The sequence below is a fragment of the Prionailurus bengalensis genome, chromosome C1 (assembly GCF_016509475.1).
Source record: "Prionailurus bengalensis isolate Pbe53 chromosome C1, Fcat_Pben_1.1_paternal_pri, whole genome shotgun sequence".
NCBI lineage: Eukaryota > Metazoa > Chordata > Mammalia > Carnivora > Felidae > Prionailurus > Prionailurus bengalensis.
In genome coordinates, this window is record NC_057345.1 from 9,718,258 (window position 1) to 9,738,073 (window position 19,816).

General features: G+C 43.7%; 1 protein-coding gene across 4 annotated transcripts in view; it reads left to right on the plus strand.

The window, feature by feature from the left end:
* The window catches only part of PRDM2 (PR/SET domain 2), a 123,797-nt gene that overhangs the window by 34,642 nt on the left and 69,339 nt on the right, over nt 1-19,816 (plus strand). For all 4 annotated transcript variants that reach the window (XM_043573802.1, XM_043573798.1, XM_043573799.1 and 1 more), the window contains 2 exons: nt 10,940-11,092; nt 17,242-17,368. In XM_043573802.1, the coding sequence (XP_043429737.1) occupies nt 10,940-11,092; nt 17,242-17,368 (280 nt within the window). The remainder of the gene's footprint in view (nt 1-10,939; nt 11,093-17,241; nt 17,369-19,816) is intronic.

Consider the following 19,816-nt stretch of genomic DNA (forward strand, 5'->3'; position numbering starts at 1 on the left):
TCCCCGTGAGGACCCGTGTCGAGAGTGGTGTTGATGCAGAGCTAGGACCCATGTCTCCTGCCCGACAGTAAGACATTTAAAAATGTTTCATTGGATTACCTGGTTTCAGATCCTACCTTTATTTTAGCCTTGTGACTCTGGGTGTAGGGTACTTAACCTCTGGGCCCTAAAATCCTCAATTTAAAAACGGGGACAAGAAGAAATCCCTCATTAAGATAGCTGTGAAGGTAAATAGGTTGTTACTGCTTCCTGGAGCGTTGCATGCACATTCATCATTCTTGTGGAATTTTGTTCAGATCAGGTGCTCTGGGGAAGCTCTCGTGGTCTGATAGGATCTCAGTGGTGTGTGACTCCCTTTGCAAAGCAAGTGAAGTTTTTCGGTGGTTAGGAAAAGCATTCCTATCAGATTGTCTTAAATGGAATCACATCTGTTTCACACGTAAACATACACAGACCTAAAAACAAAATATGCCTAGGAAATGTCTGGATACTTTACCTCAAGAAGTTCTGTGACATTTGTACATCAGGTATGTCGCTGCTGTTCTCAGTGTTCAGGGCAGTGTTTCTTAACTTGAAGATTCCTCTGGTTTCTTCCAGTAATTTTGAGGTTCTGTGTTTGTCGTGAGTCCCTTATAATAAATCTGATGACAGTTAACCCGAAGGGCCTTAGGAAATGAGGAGTTAGCGTGAGAATAATCACATTATGCTATTTCACTACTTTTGAGGTGAAAGAGCGCTTATATTTGTAGAAAAACTGCCCAGCCAAAAAATGATATTAACTACTCAAGATAATGCCTGTGTGATTAAAAATGTCAGGACCACAAAAGTATGCCCCCAGATCAACTGCATTTTTAATTTTAGAAATTTCCCAGGGAAGCTAACAGATATGTTCTACTGGGTCCACGCTAATCTTAGTGAGGACAGTATCTGGAAACCAGGAGATGTGTTCTCTAGTTCCGTTTGTGTATTGCTGAGCTTGAACAAATGTCATTAATATTATACCTAAGTTTATTGTACCTAATTTACCCGCCTTAACAGTTTGTTATTGTTGGACGTAGTATATAAATCATTAATAGTGTCTTTTGTAAATTAAGCTTCGTTTGTATTGAAATTCGTACGTAGTATGAGTTCATAGTAGCTTGGTGAATATCCTAATTTGGAGCCATGACATATTAGGGATTCGATTTCTACTTACAAACATGTGAAGATCGCATTGTTAACTTAGGTACTTGTATACCACCACAGTTTGTGAGTCTTCTGACATTGCCAGTTCTTGTTATATTTAAAACTTTAGTTCTTGTCAAGGCTGGCTTTTCCTTCTGGGAATTAAAAACAACTGGATGTCATTCAGGTAGTTCCGACTACAAGGTACATAGTATTCCGTACAGAAACCTGTAAGCCTTTGCTCTGTTAAGATAAAAGTAGATACATGTATATGTAGAGGCATGCATTCGGCAAAATCAGGAAGCAGCAGTTATAATGTCCATGTGTCTTGTAAAGAAGGTAAAACACCCAAGTAAAATTTAGTATATCCCCAGTGATTTCTTCCAACCTTGGTCTGATCCTCAGACTTGCATCAGAATGGCTTGTATTCAAGTAAGAGAAACTGCTTATCATTAAAATCTCATCCTGGCATTTGTTCTTCTATTAAAGCCCCTTAAGACCTGCTTATCTTTTAGCAGCCTCGTCTTTTGCCCCAGCTAGAACTCCATTTTAAAGCTAACTAAGACCAAGTGTTAAGTTGCTTTTCTTGAGCCCTTGATTGTCTCACAGAGTCTTTCGTCCCCTACGCTTTCACTGAAAACATTCTAGTAAATCAGAAACAACAGGAGAGAAACAATAAAGTATCCTCAGGGTGATGCCCCAAACAGTCAGGTTCTCCTAAGAGGAGAGCAGTTGTTCGAGCAGTTTCTGGTGGGGAACTGCTTGCTGGCAGCTGGAGTGCTGGACTTGGTGTGATACTCCTGGGACTGCCCCCACCCGTGCTGACTGCCCCCACCCGTGCCGAGAGGTCTGCGGTGATCTGCGCTTCTGACAAAAGCCTTTCAGATTCGCTTTCGTGGGTCTCAGATGGCTTCTGTTGCACTTGTGAGTTGTTTGCATGTGAATTGTTTTGATGCGTTTTTTTCCCCCCTAGATTTTATTTTTTTAGAGTAGTTTTAGGTTCAGAGCAAATTGAGCAGAAAGTACAGAGTGTGCCTGCATACCCCATCCCCCCCTTCCTCCCACCATCACACCAGGGTGGTGCATTGGTTAGACTTTCAGAGAGCCTGCACTTATGACACATCACTGTCACTTAAAGCTCATAGTTTTCATTAGGGTTCATTCTTGGTGTACATTCTGATAAGTCTCTTTTAAATTATAAAAGTAATACATGCTCATTGGAAAATAACGTAAACATTACGGAACACTATAAACAAGAAAGTAAAAATCATCTGTGAATCTTTTGGTGAACGTTCCAAGTCTGTGCTTCTCTGCCTGTTTTTCTTCTGTCTCTCACACAGGCTGGTGCATATACAAACACCATATAGAGATGCTTCGTGCAACTGAGATCAAAGCGCACATGCAGTTTTGTGACGGGTTTTTCTCTTTCAATTTGCTGTGGACGTGCCCATGTCAGACAGTTTCATCTGCATCATTATGTCCTGTGGCCACATAGAATTCCATTGCATTCTTCCACTATTCAACCAGTTGTCATTTAAATAGTTTTCATCATCTCCTTGGTATTAACAACTCTTCTGACTATGAAACTCACCGTGTATACATGTGTGCTGACTTGTCTGGTTATCTTCTTAAGATAAATTCCTGGAAGTATAAATGTTAAGTCAGAAGTTATTTACATTTTAGTCTCTGGTGAATTTTGCTAACAGACCTCCAGAAGGATTGCACTGATTTGTATACCCACCAAAAGTACCTATTTTTTTCTAGCTTTTTAAAACCCAGTATTGTTAATCTTTTTAATGGTCCCCTCCTCCGCCCCATTCTTATAAGTGAAAACTGATAGTTCACTACTTCTGTTTGCATGTTATTCATTTAGGCAAATAACTTTTGAATCGGGGATGGTGGGAAGATGTAGAATTGTATTTCAACTAAAGTTGATGAATTATTGCTCTTCAGTGAGAAGACTTTAATCATTTAAGGAAGTGAAAAACGTTTTATCCATCTGCACTGTTCAGATTAGACATGAGCAAGTGCATTCCCTAGTCTTGGCTAGCTCAACACTTCTTTTTTTTTTTTTTTAATGTTTATTTATTTATTTTGAGAGAGAGAGAAAGCTTGCGCACGTGCATGTGCACAGGGGAGAGGCAGAGAGAGGTCCCAAGCAGGCTCTGCGCTGAGCGCAGAGCCCGGCACAGGGCTCTATCTCACAAACCGTGAGATCGTGACCTGAGACGAAATCAAGTCTCACACTTAAACGACTGAGCCAACCCTGGTGCCCCCTAGCTCAACACTCCGAATTTCAGATTATTTCTAAGTTAAAAATGGAGGCAAGAAGAAAAAAGAGCAGAGAAGTCAGCCAGCTGATCCTGTAGAACCTTTTTCTAGAAAGTACTGCTCAGCTCTTCTTTCCATCTTCCAAACCTGCACCAGAGGGGGGGTGCCAGAGGAAAAGACCTGGGTCTCATGGAAATGCAACCTGCCACCTGTTGTTTACAGTCCCACAGCCAAGAGTGCTTTTTACATTTGTAAGTGGTTTAAACAAAAAATCAAATGTTTCGTGACACATAAAAATCATATGAAACTCAGATGTCCGCTCACAAATCAAGATTTATGAGAACATAGCTGCGTTCATTTGTTTGTGTGTTATCGATGGCTGCTTTGGCCCTACGGTGGCAGAGTTGAGGAGTTTTGACAAGAGTCCGTGCAGCCTGCAAAGCTGAAAATACTTATTGCTAGTTCTTTACAGAAAAAGTTAGCTGAGCCCTGGTCTCAGTGTGCAGAAAGGAGAAGCAAGTGGGGATGAATGTGGTGATGACTGGTGTCTTAGGTTTACTGTGAAGCTATGTGGTTGATGGCAGTGGAAAGATTTTTTTTTAATTTTTTAAATGTTTATTCATTTTTGAGAGAGACAGAGACAGAATGTGAGCGCGTTAGGGGCAGAGAGGGAGGGAGACACAGAATCCGAAGCAGGTTCCAGTCTCTGAGCTGTCAGCACAGAGCCCGACCGGGGACTCGAACTCAAGACACGAGATCATGACCTGAGCTGAAGTCGGACGCCCAACTGACTGAGCCACCCAGGCACCCCGGTAGTGAAAAGATTTTGAACTTGGTAGTTACAAGTGGAGTAGCTGTACAGTTGGTGGTCATAGAAGCTTCTAGGCCGATCATACTCTTTTCTGTGGAACTTTAGGGCAGATGAGGGCATTGCAATACAGAGAAGTAAGTGAGCCTCCCAAATAAGTTAACTTTTACGCAGATTGGCAGCTTGGTCTGGTGCAAAAAAAAAAAAAAAGTGTCTCTGGGAGTCCATTTATTCCTTTATTTTAGCCCCTATTTGTTAAGCTTTCGGCATGTGCTTTTACCAGTGTCCTAAGTTCTGGAGCACTGAGTCTGACATATAATATTCGTGGTATTGCATAGATTACTGGCAATACCCAATGGAGATTTTTGTTTGTGGAATAATAGGATACTGGAAATGCCCTGAGTCTTTCGACAGGTGAGAAATCTGTGTGAGGTGGCTTGCTTCATGCCTTCAAGCTGCCAGTCCCAGAGTCTGGCCTCGCGTCCAGGCTTCCTGGTTGCCTGTTCTGTGCCCTTCCCGCTAGCAGAGCCCGGAGGTTCTTACTTTTTTTGTGGGTTGTGGGCCCTTTTGAAAATTTCCGCAGAAAATGTACAAGTGTGTATATGTACACAACATTTTGCCTATCATATATAGGGTTATATGGGATTCTTAAGCATCCATAGTTCAGAGTTAGAATTTCTAATTTATTTGTTTGTTTTTAAAAAATTGTTTATTTTTGAGAGACAGAGCGAGTGAGCATGTGAGCACATGAGTTGGGAGGGGCAGAGAGAGAGAGAGGGACAGAATCTGAACAGGTTCTACACTGTTAGCGCCGAGCCCGATATGGGGCCCGAACTCAAGAATTGGGAGATCATGACCCGAGCTCAAGTTGGAGGCTTAACCGACCGAGCCACCCAGGTGCCCTGAATTTTTTTCTTGTCTTTTTTTTTTTTTTTTTTAACATTTATTTATTTTTGAGAGACAGAGCACAAGTCGGGGAGGGGTGGAGAGAGAAGGAGACACAGAATCTGAAGAAGGCTCCAGGCTCTGAACTGTCAGTATAGAGCCCGACGCGGGGCTCAAACTCACGAACCGTGAGATCATGACCTGGGCCAAAGTCGGACGCCCAGCCAACTGAGCCACCCAGGTGGTCCGAATTTTTTTCTCTTCTAATGTTAGAGAGTATGGGCTGTATTTTGAACCAAAAAGCTCTAACATGGTGTGTGTGTGGGGCGGGGGGGGGGGAGGCAGGAGGAATCCTGAAAGTGACTTCTACAAGCTGAGTTATTGTTTACTTATGGAACACATGAGAAGTAAATGCTCCGCAGGTTGGGCCTGTAGAGACACGAGCCTCCTGTCTCCCCTTTACTCCTTTTGTCAGTCTCCACAAGTGGAAATAGATATTGTCTCTTCCCGGGAACAGGCGGGGAAAGTGGCAAACAGTGTATGGATCATAATGGTGGAAATTCAGTAAGCTAGATCCCCAGAGGAATAAAGATGGAAAGGAGCCTCAGGAGCATGGACCTCCCGGAGAGGTTCTGTCCCACCGTTAGTAATGTGTCAGAGCTGTTTGAAGGGCAAGTCCAGAGAACAGCCAACAGAAAGGCTGTATCACTGTAGACTCTAATTTGCAGGGGGCTGGGGGTTGTTTGGATGAATGCAAGACGTATCTCAGCATGAGAGTCGATTCAGTATGAGGAAGCATCTTTAGTGCTCTGTCTTAATCCCTGGCAGTGATTTGTGTCAGAGTAAAGTTCGTTACTGTAAGTTGAGAGTGGGTAAGGACCTCCTAGACAAACAGTTGAGGATTCAAATGATGAATGTTTGCATTAATTGAATGAGAGGTTTTTGAGTTTACACATTTGAATGAACACATGTAGAATATAACAAGTAAATGATAAGGACGGATCTAAATGAAAACCCTCACCCCCAACCCAGGAGGTAAGTATGTTTTATCAGTTTGGTTCGTCCTTTGCAAAGCATCCTCTGTTCTTCAGGAGTCTTTAACTTTGATGCATTTTTAGATTGCGGTGTGTACCGGATTTTGAGTGTAGGTGGTTTTATGGCTATTTCAAAAGGATTGGATTAAATTGCATGGCAATTAGGTGGTGTGAAAATTAGGTTTTGTTTGACAAAGAGTTAATACCCAGGCTGTGCTCAGTGGTAAGGGCGGAAGGGAGGTCAGGCTTGGGTGACTGAGGGAAGGTCCAGGATGGGAGGAGAGGTTTGGAAAAAGGGAAATTGAAATGGAAGCATAACTGAGGGGACCGGGTTTGAATCCTGGCTCAGACTTTTAGTGACTTCAGTGTTCTAGTAAAATTTGCAGCCTTTCCTAGTGTCTCGATTTATAAAAGGGGCTTACTTCTATATCATAGGGTTCCTGTAAAAGCTAAATAAAATCCCTCATTAAGCATCTAGCCCGGGGCTTGGTGTGGAGATGCCTCTCCCTGAGCTCTGTTTCTCCGAGGAAGGAATTTCCACTTGGAAGTTAATTTGTAAAAATTGTTTTGTATATACACAATGAGGTATCCTTGCCTTGCCTTGTATAAAAGGTGTACCTTTTGTTATGCCTTGTTAAAGGGTATACCTTGCTTTGTTAAAAGGGACTCCTATAGATTGGATGAGGAAAAATTATTGATTATATGAAAATATTTCTCTCTGGGATCAAGTCAGCCGAGCATTTTTTGGTCATTATAAAGATTTGGAAATTGATTGGTTGCATATCATTTATTGAGCTGGAGCTGGAGTGGGCGTTTGACCTGCCTTTGCACTCGCTTTGTGTGAAAGAAGGGATTCTAGTTCGTTTCGCGCTACCCTAGCCTAACAGTGCTGCAGCGCCTTTGTGGTCTAGTTTTGGCGGTTAACGTGAAGCCAGAGCTGTCACATGTTACCGTTTGGGTTCTGTGTGTCAGCCACTGAAATTGATTCTGATTGGAAGCCCAGGTTTGGCCAGCTAAGGTAGAAATTGTGTCAAAAGATGTTTTCATACCGGTTTCTGTTTATAAGGTTAGACTCTCAATAAAAATGAGAAAGCTGCAGATTTAAACTGTGTGTGACGACGGTGGTGATGGCAGGAGGAAGGAGGAGCATCGGTAGGGCCTCTGAGGCCTTCAGTCCGACGTGGGGTTTCACGCCGGAGACGAATTTGCTCTCCCACCCTGCCCCTTCTTCACTTTGAGATCACACGAAGTCAGTGGAGGAAAGGCGGAAAATTCAGATAAACAGAAGAAAGAAAACAAAAACTATGGATGATCCCACTTCTCGGAGAAAACCGTTGCTGACAGTTTCGTGTATTTAGTGTCAGCTTATTTTTCTCCTCAGGCATTCACATGTTGAAACAAAAATGGTGCCATCTTAAGCCATCCTTTCTATAGCCAGCTTTATTCAGTCATCGCTAGTTTTGTGTCCGCCCTTTGCACCAGTAAAAATACTTCCCCAGCTCGTGGTTACCTTGGTTTTCTTCCAATTGTAGAAATCATGTGTGTTCATTGGAAAAATTCTTAAGGGATATAGAATTATCTAACAAAATAAAAGACTCCACATAAACTAACAGTTTGTACAAAAGTGCTTTTTAGGTCTGCTTAGTATTCTGCTCTGTGCATGGATTATCATACTGAGCTAATCCGTAGTGGTTTTCACTTAGCAACTAATTGGAAACAGTCTGTAATAAACCACACTGTTAGGAACATTTTTGTACATACGTCTTGGTACAATTGCCAATTATCTCATGAGAATAAATTCCTGCAAGTGTGTATGCTCACTAAAGTGTGTGTACATTTTAAAGCTTTTTTTTTTTTTGTCATGGACTGTTAATAAATTCCATCCAAAAAATGATACCAATTTATTCTCTGATCAGCATTGTTTGGGAGAATGTCTACTCTCTGGTCCTGTGTTTTTTTCCTTTTTCTCTTAAAAATTTCTTTTTACCAGTCTGCTAGGTAGAAATGATCTAATTTGAAGTTATTTTATGATTATTAGGTAAACTTAATTTATTTCCATGAGACTTTGGTCCTGTGTATTCCTTTGTGAATTATTTTTGCACGTTAAAAAATTGAAGTGTTCATCTTTTTCTGTGAAATATGTATTTCAGTTTAAGTATGACTTAGCAGATGCTGCCATTGATTTTGAAACAAAATGAACCCTACGTAAATAAATAATTCACTCGAGTGGGCTGCCTTGCTCTTTGCAGAGGTCAGTGTTGACCAGGGTGTCGGGCAATTCTGGCATGGCTCATGCTGATATCCTCAGGTTGGTGGGTGGGCTTCGTGTCTCTCCCCAGCTGCCCTCTTTGACTGTGTGGGGTTTTCCAGCACCATCTGTCTCCCGTTGGTTTCCTGGAGCGGTGTCAGGACGTCGGATGGGGTGTGAGTAGGACCATGCCATCCTCTGTGATAAACCGAAGCAACGCTTTTGATCCCTAAATGAGTCCAAAGTCACTACCTACTGTGGACTGACTGTTAAAGTAGCGACGGCTCCCATTTTTCTTAATTCACCATGCTGACATGTGACAGACGTCTCTTAAACATTTTAAAGTAAAGCCACTTCTGTTATTTTGGCATTTAAAATTTAACTTTAAAATTTGCATTGTGAGGCTCTTGGTAACACACCGTTTGGGGCTTCCCTTTCTCTTTGTCTAGAGGGAGAGGAGTGGATGGCCCGCGCCGGTGGCCCAGTCGGTTAAGCGTCTGACTTGATTTCGGCTCAGGTCACGATCTCATGGCTCGTGAGTTCAGGTCCCACGTCGGGCTCCGTACTGACAGTGTGCAGGCTGCTTGGGAATCTCTGTCTTCCACCCCCAACTCTCAAAAAGAAATAAATATTAAAAAAAGCGGGGGGGGGGGAGCGTGTGTGCACGCATACTTGTATGCACTGAAGGTGAATGAGAGTGAGTTTGAAGAGGGGTCTGCAGCAACAGGGAGAGCTTTTCTTTGGAGTGGTGCAGAGAGGGGTTTCAGTAAACAGACAGCTTTTGAAGAAACTCACAGGGGATGGCCCTGAATACCTTTATGTGTAACAGCATCCTTACATCCGTTCCATAGTTATTTATTGAGGGCCTACTCGGTGCCAGGTACCAGTCGAGATACTGGAAGCACTGCAGTGAGTGAAAAAAGGCTGACATGTCTTCTCTTCATGGAGCCCGTACTCTGGTGTGACGATGCAGTCACCAGATAAAAAAAGTAAGTCCCTGAGTAGATCTCATACTTTACAAGAGCATAAGTGCTATGGAGAAAAACAAATTGGGGGGTGACTGGGGGCTGATGGGAAGAGAGGGATTCGTAGTTTTTAACCAGGACGGTCAAGGAAGGTGCTGATAAGTATGGTAGAGGTCAGGCAGAGTTTCTTTTCTTTTTTTTAATTGGGTGACTTTGGGAAAGTTCCATTGAATTTTGATCCTCACCTTCCACATGTTAAAAAAGGAGATGATAACGAACCTACCCTGTTCATTGAGGTAAGATGCAAAGCATGTAGCACTATGCCTGACATCCAGTTCCCAATAGGAAGGAAATATGGTTAGTACCCAGTGAGGTTGGGCGCTGCCCCCTGCCAGACACAGGCTTGGAGATGCAGGTATGGTCAGAAGAGCTGAGAGTGCAGAGTGGGAGTTTTGTTCCGGAAGGAAAGTTGCAGTAAAGAAGAGTATGCAATGTGGGTGGGAGAGGAGAGAAGAAATGAGTGGCGGGAGTCTTCGCTTCATATACGTAGGGAAGGAGTGGAAGCATCGAGAGTCTTTCCTTTCTTTCCTAAAGAGAAGTAAAAGACTCATTTCTTTTGCTTTATTTTTGACAGGTCTATCACCAGTTGGTCCTGCAGCTCTAGTTCAGTGCCTAATCAAGTGTTTTTACGGTCTAGTTTGGGGGAAGTAAAAAAAAAAAAAATCCATATATATGTGTGTGTGTGTACAAAGATAAAAGTTAAAAATAGTTGCTAAATAGATTTTCTTTAAAATGACGGAATGAGAAGTGCTGGACGCGTGGTAGAGGCCAGTGGGGCGGGGACATTGACCAAGAGTGGATGATCAGGGAAAGCTTCTTGCAGGAGTAAGTTTGATCTGAGTCCTGAAAAGCGGCTTGCGTTTCCGGTCTTGGAAGGACACTGATATTTCCCGAAGTGTGTTCCATGACACCTTAGTCCTGACAGATGCTTAGATAAGGTTTGGAGGGTCAGCTGCGTCTGCCAGGGCTTCGTACGCCGTCACTCACGTGGACCTTCGTACTGCACGTTCACTCACCGAAGTTCTTTTTCAGCCTTGCAGTAAAGGGACCCGCCAAACCGTGTGGTCTGGCAGGACCAGGCCCCTGCACTTGACTTGCAGAACAACCCAGAACACTCAGGGGATTTGGGTGCGGTGGGGCATTGCTGGACGCTCACTCTTCTTCTCAAGTTCATGTAGCGACTAGGACTGTCACTCGTCTTTGTGTACATACGGTATTTGCAGAGCATTTGGAGATCATTAAACACAATTACTACAGTTGTTTAGGTTTAAGAGAGAAAAATGACTCAAGCCCAGATAGAAAAATGAGTAATGAGGATTATCAGTTTTGGATCTCTGTTTTTATCTTTTCTTTTTCTTTTCTTTGCTGCTAATTTAGTTTCTGTGAAGCGTTTTGTAGAGTACTTGGATATGACGAAAAAGAGTTGTCTTAAAAGTTGAAACTGGAGACATTTTAAAGACATTTCTGTTTTAACAAAGGTGTTTACCTCCCCCTCCCCCCCCAGGTGTATTACCCAAATTTGGGATGGATGTGCATTGATGCCACCGATCCAGAGAAGGGAAACTGGCTGCGGTATGTGAATTGGGCTTGCTCAGGAGAAGAGCAGAATTTGTTTCCGCTGGAAATCAACAGGGCCATTTACTATAAAACTTTAAAGGTAAGAGTGTTAAAGCTGGTCTGCTCTAGTCACTCTGCGTGCAGTTTTGCAAAAACTGTCCTCACTTGGGACTGACAAGAATGACTTTGCCGACCTTGAAAGGATTATATTTGAAAGTGGTTCATCAACACATGGGAAGGTCTTTGTTTTAAATCTACAGTAGCCACTGCTTTGTGTGCGCTAAAGCACGAAGAGTTAAGTAATTACACCCTGCCCCCTCGCAGAGACCAATGAGTGAGGTGTGTGGCAACTACTTCCCTCCTCCTACGAAACGGAAGGCGTCACGAACGGTCTGACTGGCAGACGTGTCGACTGTAAGCAGCTGTCACCAGCTGCGGTGGTTCTGTGCTGACCAAAAACATGCACTTGGTCTTCGGTATAAGGCAGCCTTGGATTATTAGCTTTTCTCTTCTGTAGATGTGATTCAGAATGGAAACTAAACAGAGTGGGTTTCTTCTTCCTGCCAAGTTTTTATTTAGAGACATTAATTGTTGAGATGAAAAGAAGAGGCAAATCATTTTTTAGAGTTTGTGGTGAGGTCACAGGTCACCGAGTGCATTCAGGGTACTGAGTACATTGGGAAGCACTGAGTATCGTCGTATTTCTGCAACAGGCGAGTCTGGGTCTTTGTCCCTGCTCTCAGGTTCTCTGGGAAGGCGAATCTGTACCGATCGTGCACGGAAATGTTCTCTAAAGAGTCTTACGGCTGTAAAGATAGATGATGATTGCTTTTTGGAATACATATGTCTACTAAAATTGCTGTAATTCACATTTCTGTTTATTCACTTCCATTTAAAAATGTCATAGGCTGGGGGACATTCCGTGAAAACAGATTATCTCCACGGAGTTGAAATCTCTCGATGAGCAAGCATTGAAGACCGTGGTCAGCTTTGCAACATGCTGAAATTTGCCTGTGCGGGGGCACTAGGACTTCTGGAAGTTCAGTTAGCACGGAGCTGTTTAATTTTCCTCTGCTGTATTTTTCCTGTCATCTGTAGCCAGTGGGACTGCCCTTTACTTCAGATACACCCATGTCCTTGATTCTAATCCCTGCAGGAGATATTTTTCTGTGGTGTATTCTCATTTAAAATGTCTACAACCTTCGTTCTCATTTTCTTTCTGCTGACGGTAATAGCATGATTTCCTAGTAGGTACTACTATACGGTTTTGTTACACCGCAGTTTGAAATTGGAGTCAGAATTTGATTGGAGAATTCACGCGTTGTCTCTCAAATTTACTTAAAGTGAGCATGACATCTGGTTAAATCGAGGTAGGATCCTGGTGGAGATGAAGGGCGGGCGAAGGGATGAATAGGAGAGGATCGAGGGAGTAGAAGCGAGGTTCCAAGGGAGAGCATGTCCGGGGTGACGTTCCCTCGCTGCGGTTCCTTTGCAAGACTTCCGGTTAAAATGTGTTCACCTCCCTGGTAGCAAATCTGAGAAACAGTGAGAAGCAAGAGTGTTGCTTCTCCCAAAACACTATTCTCCCAAATAGTGTTTGGGAGAGTGAACTCTGAAGCCCGACTGCTGGATTAAATCTGGGCTTGCTGTGTGACCCAGGGCAAGCCATTGGGACTTTACCTAGCCGTGCAACCGTAGGCAGCTCACCTTTCTGTGCCTTAGTTCCCTCATTTGTAAGATACAGAGAAATACAGTATCGACCTCACGGTGTTACCATGATTACACAGGTCAGTAGAGGTAGAGCTCTAGCGCCTGCTCAGGGCTCAGTGCCGGCTGTTATTTTTGGTGAGGTGGTATAATGCCGTGGTTAGGAGTGGGGACCCTGGAGCAGACTGGCTTGTGAGTGAATCTGGGCTTCTAGATGTGCGAGCATGAGAAGTTGCTTACACCGTTTTCGTTTTCTCCTCTGTAAAAATGGAGTTAATAGTACAGTTAACACGTCTAGGTGTCGTGAAGGTTAAACGAGCCACTGTAGGTGAGGTTCTGTGAGCAGTTCCTAGCCTAACCGAAGTGCTCCCAAGCGCACGACTACCACCATTCTTACCTGTCTCTGTCTGAAGTGACATAGTTCTGTTTTTGCAGACTTCCCCCGGTCCTGACCTTTGGTGTTTGCTCACGTATGCGCAAGACCTTTCAGATTCCTTGCTAGTGATTATCTAACTACAATCTTCCGGATAAAGCTTTCTGTGGGTTAGGTTTTGTAAATGAAACTACATGTGATGTTCTTCTTGGCTATGTATAGCCTCCTCAACTATTACCCAGATAATTAGGAAATCTCAAGACTGGTTTTGTTTGTAGTATGATGAGAAACTATTTTAAATTTCTGAAAGTTAGTTGTTAGCCTGTCATCCATTCATTCATGTCTTCATTACTTTGATAAGCATTTATTGAGAGTCTACTGTGTACTAGGGGTTCTCCTGTGATAGTGAACAGGACAGTCTCTGGTCTCCTGGGACTGCAGTTTATGGCAGAGGAGGCAGATAATAAACAATGAGTAAAATGATAATTTTGTGAAATTACATAGTTATACATAAATATATATATATATGTATGTATGTATATCTCCATCCCTCCTCGTGGGTCAGGGAAGACAAGACAGATGTGAAGCGCCTCTCCCCACCCTCGTACCATGGGAAGGAGCCAGGCACACAGAGATCTCTGCAGAAAGAACAGTCTAGGAAGAGGGGCCCCGGTAGAAGCAAAGGCCTTGAAGTAGGGATAAGCTAGACTTTTTTTTTAAAGGAATAGAACAAAGGCCAGTGTGGCTAGAGCGAGGAGAGGAATGATAGATGAGGCTAGTGAGGTGGCCAGGGGTCAGATCAGGTGCGGCCTAGTGGCCTGCAGGGAGAAAGGTGAATTTCAGTCTTCAGTTCATCCATTTGAGAGTTGAGGCGTCTGATCTGTGACTTTGAAGAGAGCATATGTTGGGGATAGATTGTAGGTGGCTGAGCGTTGACGTGCTTTGTGTATTCCTGTAATTCTGGAAGATTTCTCTTATTTTGACCTCGTGTCAGGAATATTTATTGGAACCTTGCCTCTTCCTAATTGGTCTGGTAAGATTTCAGGTTTATATTTGCTGATATTTCGATAAGAGAGTTTGCTTGGTTCTTCTGTAAGGCTGTCAGAACCCAAAGGAAACACTGACAGATCTTAAAGTCTTCTTGTTGTTGTTTTGTTGAACATCAAAATACAATATACAAAAAAGAGGTTTTTTGGACTTTAAACTTTACTTTTTATTTATTTATTATTTATCAAAAAAATTTTTTTTAGATGTTAATTTATTTTTTGAAGGAGAGGGAGACAGAGTGCGAGTGGGGGAGGGGCAGAGGGAGAGGGAGACACAGAATCTGAAGCAGGTTCCAGGCTCTGAGCTGCCAGCACAGAGCCCGATGTGGGGCTCGAACTCACAAACCACGAGATCATGACCTGAGCCGAAGTCAGATGCTCAACTGTCTGAGCCACCCAGGCACCCCATCAACTTTACTTTTTAAAATGTGGGTTTGTATTTAATGTGTTTAGGACATAATTTTTCTTCTCTGAAATTTGACTTACAAAATCTTAACTGTGCTCTTGTAAATAAAATAAATAGATTGTTTTCCTCTTCATAAAGGTCTCTTGTGTAGCTGTTTTACTACGAAGTTGGGAAGGCTGTAACTCCATAATACAATAATCTCCCACTTGCTAACAGTTTTGCAGGTTGTTCAACAGCTAACAAATCGGGTTGCTCTTAACCTAGATGTTCACCAGCTCATTAGCTATTTAGACATGTTATATTAGATTTAATAACAGATTCTGTTGTGTTTTTACATTGTGTGCTTTGCAACAAAGGCGTACCATCCTAAATGAAGAGTTTGTGTTGTTTATCTTCACCCAGTTGCTAGTACAGTTAGTACTGTGCAGAAGATTGCAGTGGATGAGCAAGGAAACTTAAGCTCAGAGTCTGGGAGGTGTCTTGAAAATGCCCAGTGGGTGTCTTGTAGCCGTTGTTCCTGTTATGCTGTTTAGGTTAGGAATAAATTTGGAATAACTTTGCCTCCCTCCTTTGCATGTTTCTTTTCTTACTTTGGTCTTATTGAAGTCCTCACTTGCTTATATGAACCCTAATCATTTCAAATATTACAGGATACCACCATTTCATAAATATGTGGCTTACAAAATAGTAGAGAAGCAAACTATACATTTGGAACTAGAAATAGCTGACTTAAATAAAAAAGCCTGTCCTTCAGCAGAAACAGATTTAGCTCATCAGAATGCCAAAAGACATCTGTAATGATTACTTCAACTCATTAAAAGCCCATATATTAGATTAAGTTTTTTTGGTTTAGGTGCAGCTGATTCAAGAAGGAAAGTAATAGTACATTGGTTTAAAGATGAGAAAATGGCAGGTTTTAGCCTTCTCTGGGGGAGCAAAGAAAACAGTCGTTATATTCTTTTAAAGAATTCAGAATATCTTAAATTTGGACTATATGAACTGAGTTTTGCAGAGAAGGAAACAAAGTAATGTCTACTTTCAAGGGCTTTATCTAGATGGGAAGGTATGTTCAAATGAGGAGCTATGCTGTTTCTCAACAGGCATCTCCGATGGAATTCACCTGCACTTAAGAACAGGGCCATCGCCTTCCATAATCATAGTGCAGTGATCAAAATTGGGAGGCTAATACTGACACAATATTTTATTAGCTAATCTATACACCTTTTCACATTCTGTTAGTTGTTCCGTTCATGTCCTTATAGGAAAAGAATGCTCAGTTGCATTCAGTTATAATGTCTTGTCAGTCTCCCTAGTTTGGACAGTACTTTAGTCTTTATCTTTTATAACCTTTCAGTTTTGAGAGACTGGTCAGTTATTTTGTAGAATGTCGCACAGTTTGGGCTTTTCTTAGGTCTCATGATTAAATTATGGTTATGCTCTTCAGGCAGAGATCTCCATAAGTGATGTTCTTTTCTGTACGTTATATCAGGAGGCACATGAAGTTGATTTATGTAATTATAAGGATACTGTTTTTCCCTTTGTAATTAATGAATGTTCTATGAGGAGATATTTTGAGACCATGCTAATAGTCAGTTACACCCAAAATTTACTTCCTAGTTTTAGCATCTATTGATGAGTCAATTATTACTGCACTGATTGCCAAATGGTGATTTTCGAATTCCATTATTTGTTTTTCATTGATTAGTTGGGATCTACTTTAAGGAAGAGCTTTCCTTCTTATTGACTTCATTCATTTATTTGTATCAGTATGGGCTGATGGATTCTGACTTTATTCAGTGGGTTTTACTTGGAATTTTACTTGTATTGTTACTCTTGGAACTTTCTGAATAGATGAGTCATTGTGCATAGATGAGAAACCACTAAGCCATTCCTTAAATTCTGTTGAGGAATGTGATGTGTCCACACTCGGTGTGTTTTTTTCTTCAGGATCTTCTAGGCGTAATCAGCATGGTGGTGGTATATGTCCTCGCTACTCACATGGCTGTTAAGACTTAATGTTTTAGGGGCATAGTACCTGTGAGGTACTTTTAGGAATTTAAAAGTTGTCTGGTGCAGAGGGCGAGGCAGTGGCTTCTCCCTGGGCTCGAGCAGGTCGGTGGCAGATCCTAGAGAGTAGAGTGCGCGGACGCCTGCGTCTTCCGTGCCGCCTCTTACTTTAGCATTTCCGTGATCTCGTTAGCTGTGCGTTTTTAAATGTGCAATGACATACACTTCTTCCTTAACATGCTGAACTTGCTCTTGGCATCCGAAACGTACGCTGGTAATTAATTAGCGTTCAACACTTCTCTTCCCAAAGCACCTGGTTCTGTTAAATTACGCTTTCTATTTTCTCATCAGCTCCGATTTCGTGGGCAAAATGGTTCCGTGTTTTATTTTTCCTTCTGCGTGGGCAGTCGTGAGGCTGCGAACAGTGAGCTGCTTCGGTAGTGTAGGGCAGTTTGGAGTGGACGGCGGTCGCGCCCAGTCGGGTCCGTAGGTCCGCCCGCGCGGACCCGGGGGAAGAGGAGGCGGGCCGGGAAATGAGGTCCTCCCTCCAGCAGAGGGGCCCTGCCCGCGGCCGCCAAGGGTTAAGGAGCCCTTCCTGCCGGGCTGGCCTGGCTCGCCGCCCCAGCTGGGAGCGCCGCCCCCGCCCCGCCCCGCCCCGCCAACAACCGCCTCTCTGATTGGCCCGGCGCCTGTCTCTTCTCTCCCCGCAGCCAATCGCGCCGGGCGAGGAGCTCCTGGTCTGGTACAATGGGGAAGACAACCCCGAGATAGCAGCTGCGATTGAGGAAGAGCGAGCCAGCGCCCGGAGCAAGCGGAGCTCCCCGAAAAGCAGGAAAGGTAGGAGCCCGCGCCGCCCCGGCTCCCCCGCCGCCGTCGGACCGGACCGGGCCCGGGCTCGGCCGAAGCCCGCGGCGCTCCGTGACCTTCCCCGGCCCGGCCCGGCCCCGGCCCGCGATCCCGGCCCCCGGTCGTCCCCCTCCCTCCTCCCCTCCCCAGGGCCGCTGCTGAATCACGGCCGGACGCCGCGCTCGGGCTCTTGGCTAACTTGGGGCCGAGAAGCCGGGCGCGCAAAAGTGAGCGGACCGAGCGCCGGGAGGGTCGGCCGAGGGCTACTTGTCACTTCGCTCGGAACCTCCGGAATAGCCGCACTTGCGGGAGGGAGCGGCGGCCGGTCTCTTCCAAAGCCCTGCGCACCCGGCGTATTCTTAGCTTTTTTTGTGTGTGCCGTTCGCCAGCGAACGCGTCACGAAATGTGTTCCGAGGGTGACATTTCCAGGTCTGCAGATTCGTGCGGCCAGGGCCGGGCCGGGCGCGCGGCGGCGGGTGCGCTCGTCTCCGGGGGCAGAGAGCGGGCCGGGCGGGCCGTGCCCCGCCGCTCTGTCCCCCGCGCCGCCCCGGCCCGGCCCGGTCCGCCCCGGCCCGGCCCCGGACGGAGCTCGGCGCCTCGGCTCGGGGCCGCGCGGCGCCGGGCCCGCCGCTCCTCACTGCTGTCGGCGCGGGGCCGGGCCGGGCCGGGCCGGGCCGGGACAGGACAGGCCCCGCCACTCCTGTCCGCGCCGGGCCGGGCCGCGCCGCGCTGCGCACGATTGCAACACTTGGGGTGGGCGAAGGTCTGAGCGCAGCAGACCTCGAAATTAGGCCAGTAACAAAATGGAAGTTGAAGACTGTGCCGTTTTGTCACTTTTGACTCAACTCTAATAGTTTTAGTTTGTTTTACGATGTTTTCGAACAAAAGGCAAAGCGTAGTCACACTTATAAGGGGGAGGGGATAATTTCTGGGTAGGAAAATAGTTTGGTTGGATGTATCATATTTCCAGCTGGCATTCGGACACGTTGGGATTTTTTTTTTTAATGACGAATTTTAATGTGAATTCGTGAATCTTTCGTAGAGCCCAGTTTGAATATAAGCCAAGGCACGGTATGGTAGTTTCGTACTAATATAAATCCTTTTTTGCTCGTTTTTTTCCCCCCCCCTTTTTTTGGCCTGCTTTAGGCCTTACGTAAATTTTTGTAGTCATCAGAACTCTCGAGTTCGTCCTTTATTCAGAACATTGCCAAGTGAGTTGTGGAAGTCCGATTGTAAATAAAATCATAACATGAACCTGATTTTGGAGGAATGTAAAAATAATATTTGAAAACATAGGCAAGAAGTTCATTCTGATTTTTTCCATTACATATTCTCTGTATTTCTCAGTGTAATGTGAATACAGCTAACTCATCCCAGGAGACAGTTGGTGGGTCTTTTATTCAATACATGTTTTTAATTTACTGAATGTTATTTTTGTCACTCTTTTAGGTCATTAAATGCTTTGATCTTGAATCAGATGATCAGGGTCTAGAAAATTCCTAAGTGTTTTTTCCTACTGTTGTAACTGAGTTTTACAATTTTTGTTGATTTTAGGCTTAGTGAATAATTGTTTACATATTTTAGTTTCTTTATTTAGTGTTCTTTTTGTAAGTGATGCCACCAGCCTCTCCAGGTAAGTTGCGATTTATTTGCAGGGACTAGAGTTTGAGGGGAAGGGAGATCTTTACTCTGCTAAGTGTAACTAGTCATATATTTAGATATATTCATAGCTTATTCGCAGCTTCTTTCAGGATTTTCTCTGTTCAGCATACTTTAGTGTGCATGTTTAGAACATTTCATCATTTTCTGCTTTTTTGTTTATTCCTGAATTTTATTTTCTCTTCTTTTAGATGGATGTGGAAAAAAAAAAAAACACCTGAAAATAAACTTTTTGTTTTATTAGTGATAGATGAATTTACACATGTTCATTTTTATACATGCCTAGATTGCTGGGTTTTCCTGTTGAGTGAAGTAGTTTGTACTTAACTCTGGGAAGCCTATAATCCACTGAATCTTAGGTTTTAATGAAAATACTTGCATGAAGCTTACTCTTGGAACTTAACAGTCTGTTTTGAACCACTTACTGGTAGAGTCCTGAAGTTTAAGAGAGTTTAAATAATGAGTCAAACCTTTTTTGCTTTTAAGTTAAATACTCTGAAAGCTAATTTATTGCTTGCAAAGACCTGAAACGGAGAACTGTTCATTTTAACTCGGTTCTCTTTAGGTCTTATGTGTGACCTCAGACATTTAAATAGTTTTGCAGGCAGTGATGTCAGAGAGTTAATCGACATAAATTTCATCCAGTAGCATGTTAATTTAGTGATTCTGAAAGCCAGATGTTGAAGGCACGCAGCTGACAGGTAGACTGACAGTGGCCTTCGCTTCATTTTGGCTATGAGGCCGGCAGACAGAAACAAAGGGCTGAATTCTTCAGAGTT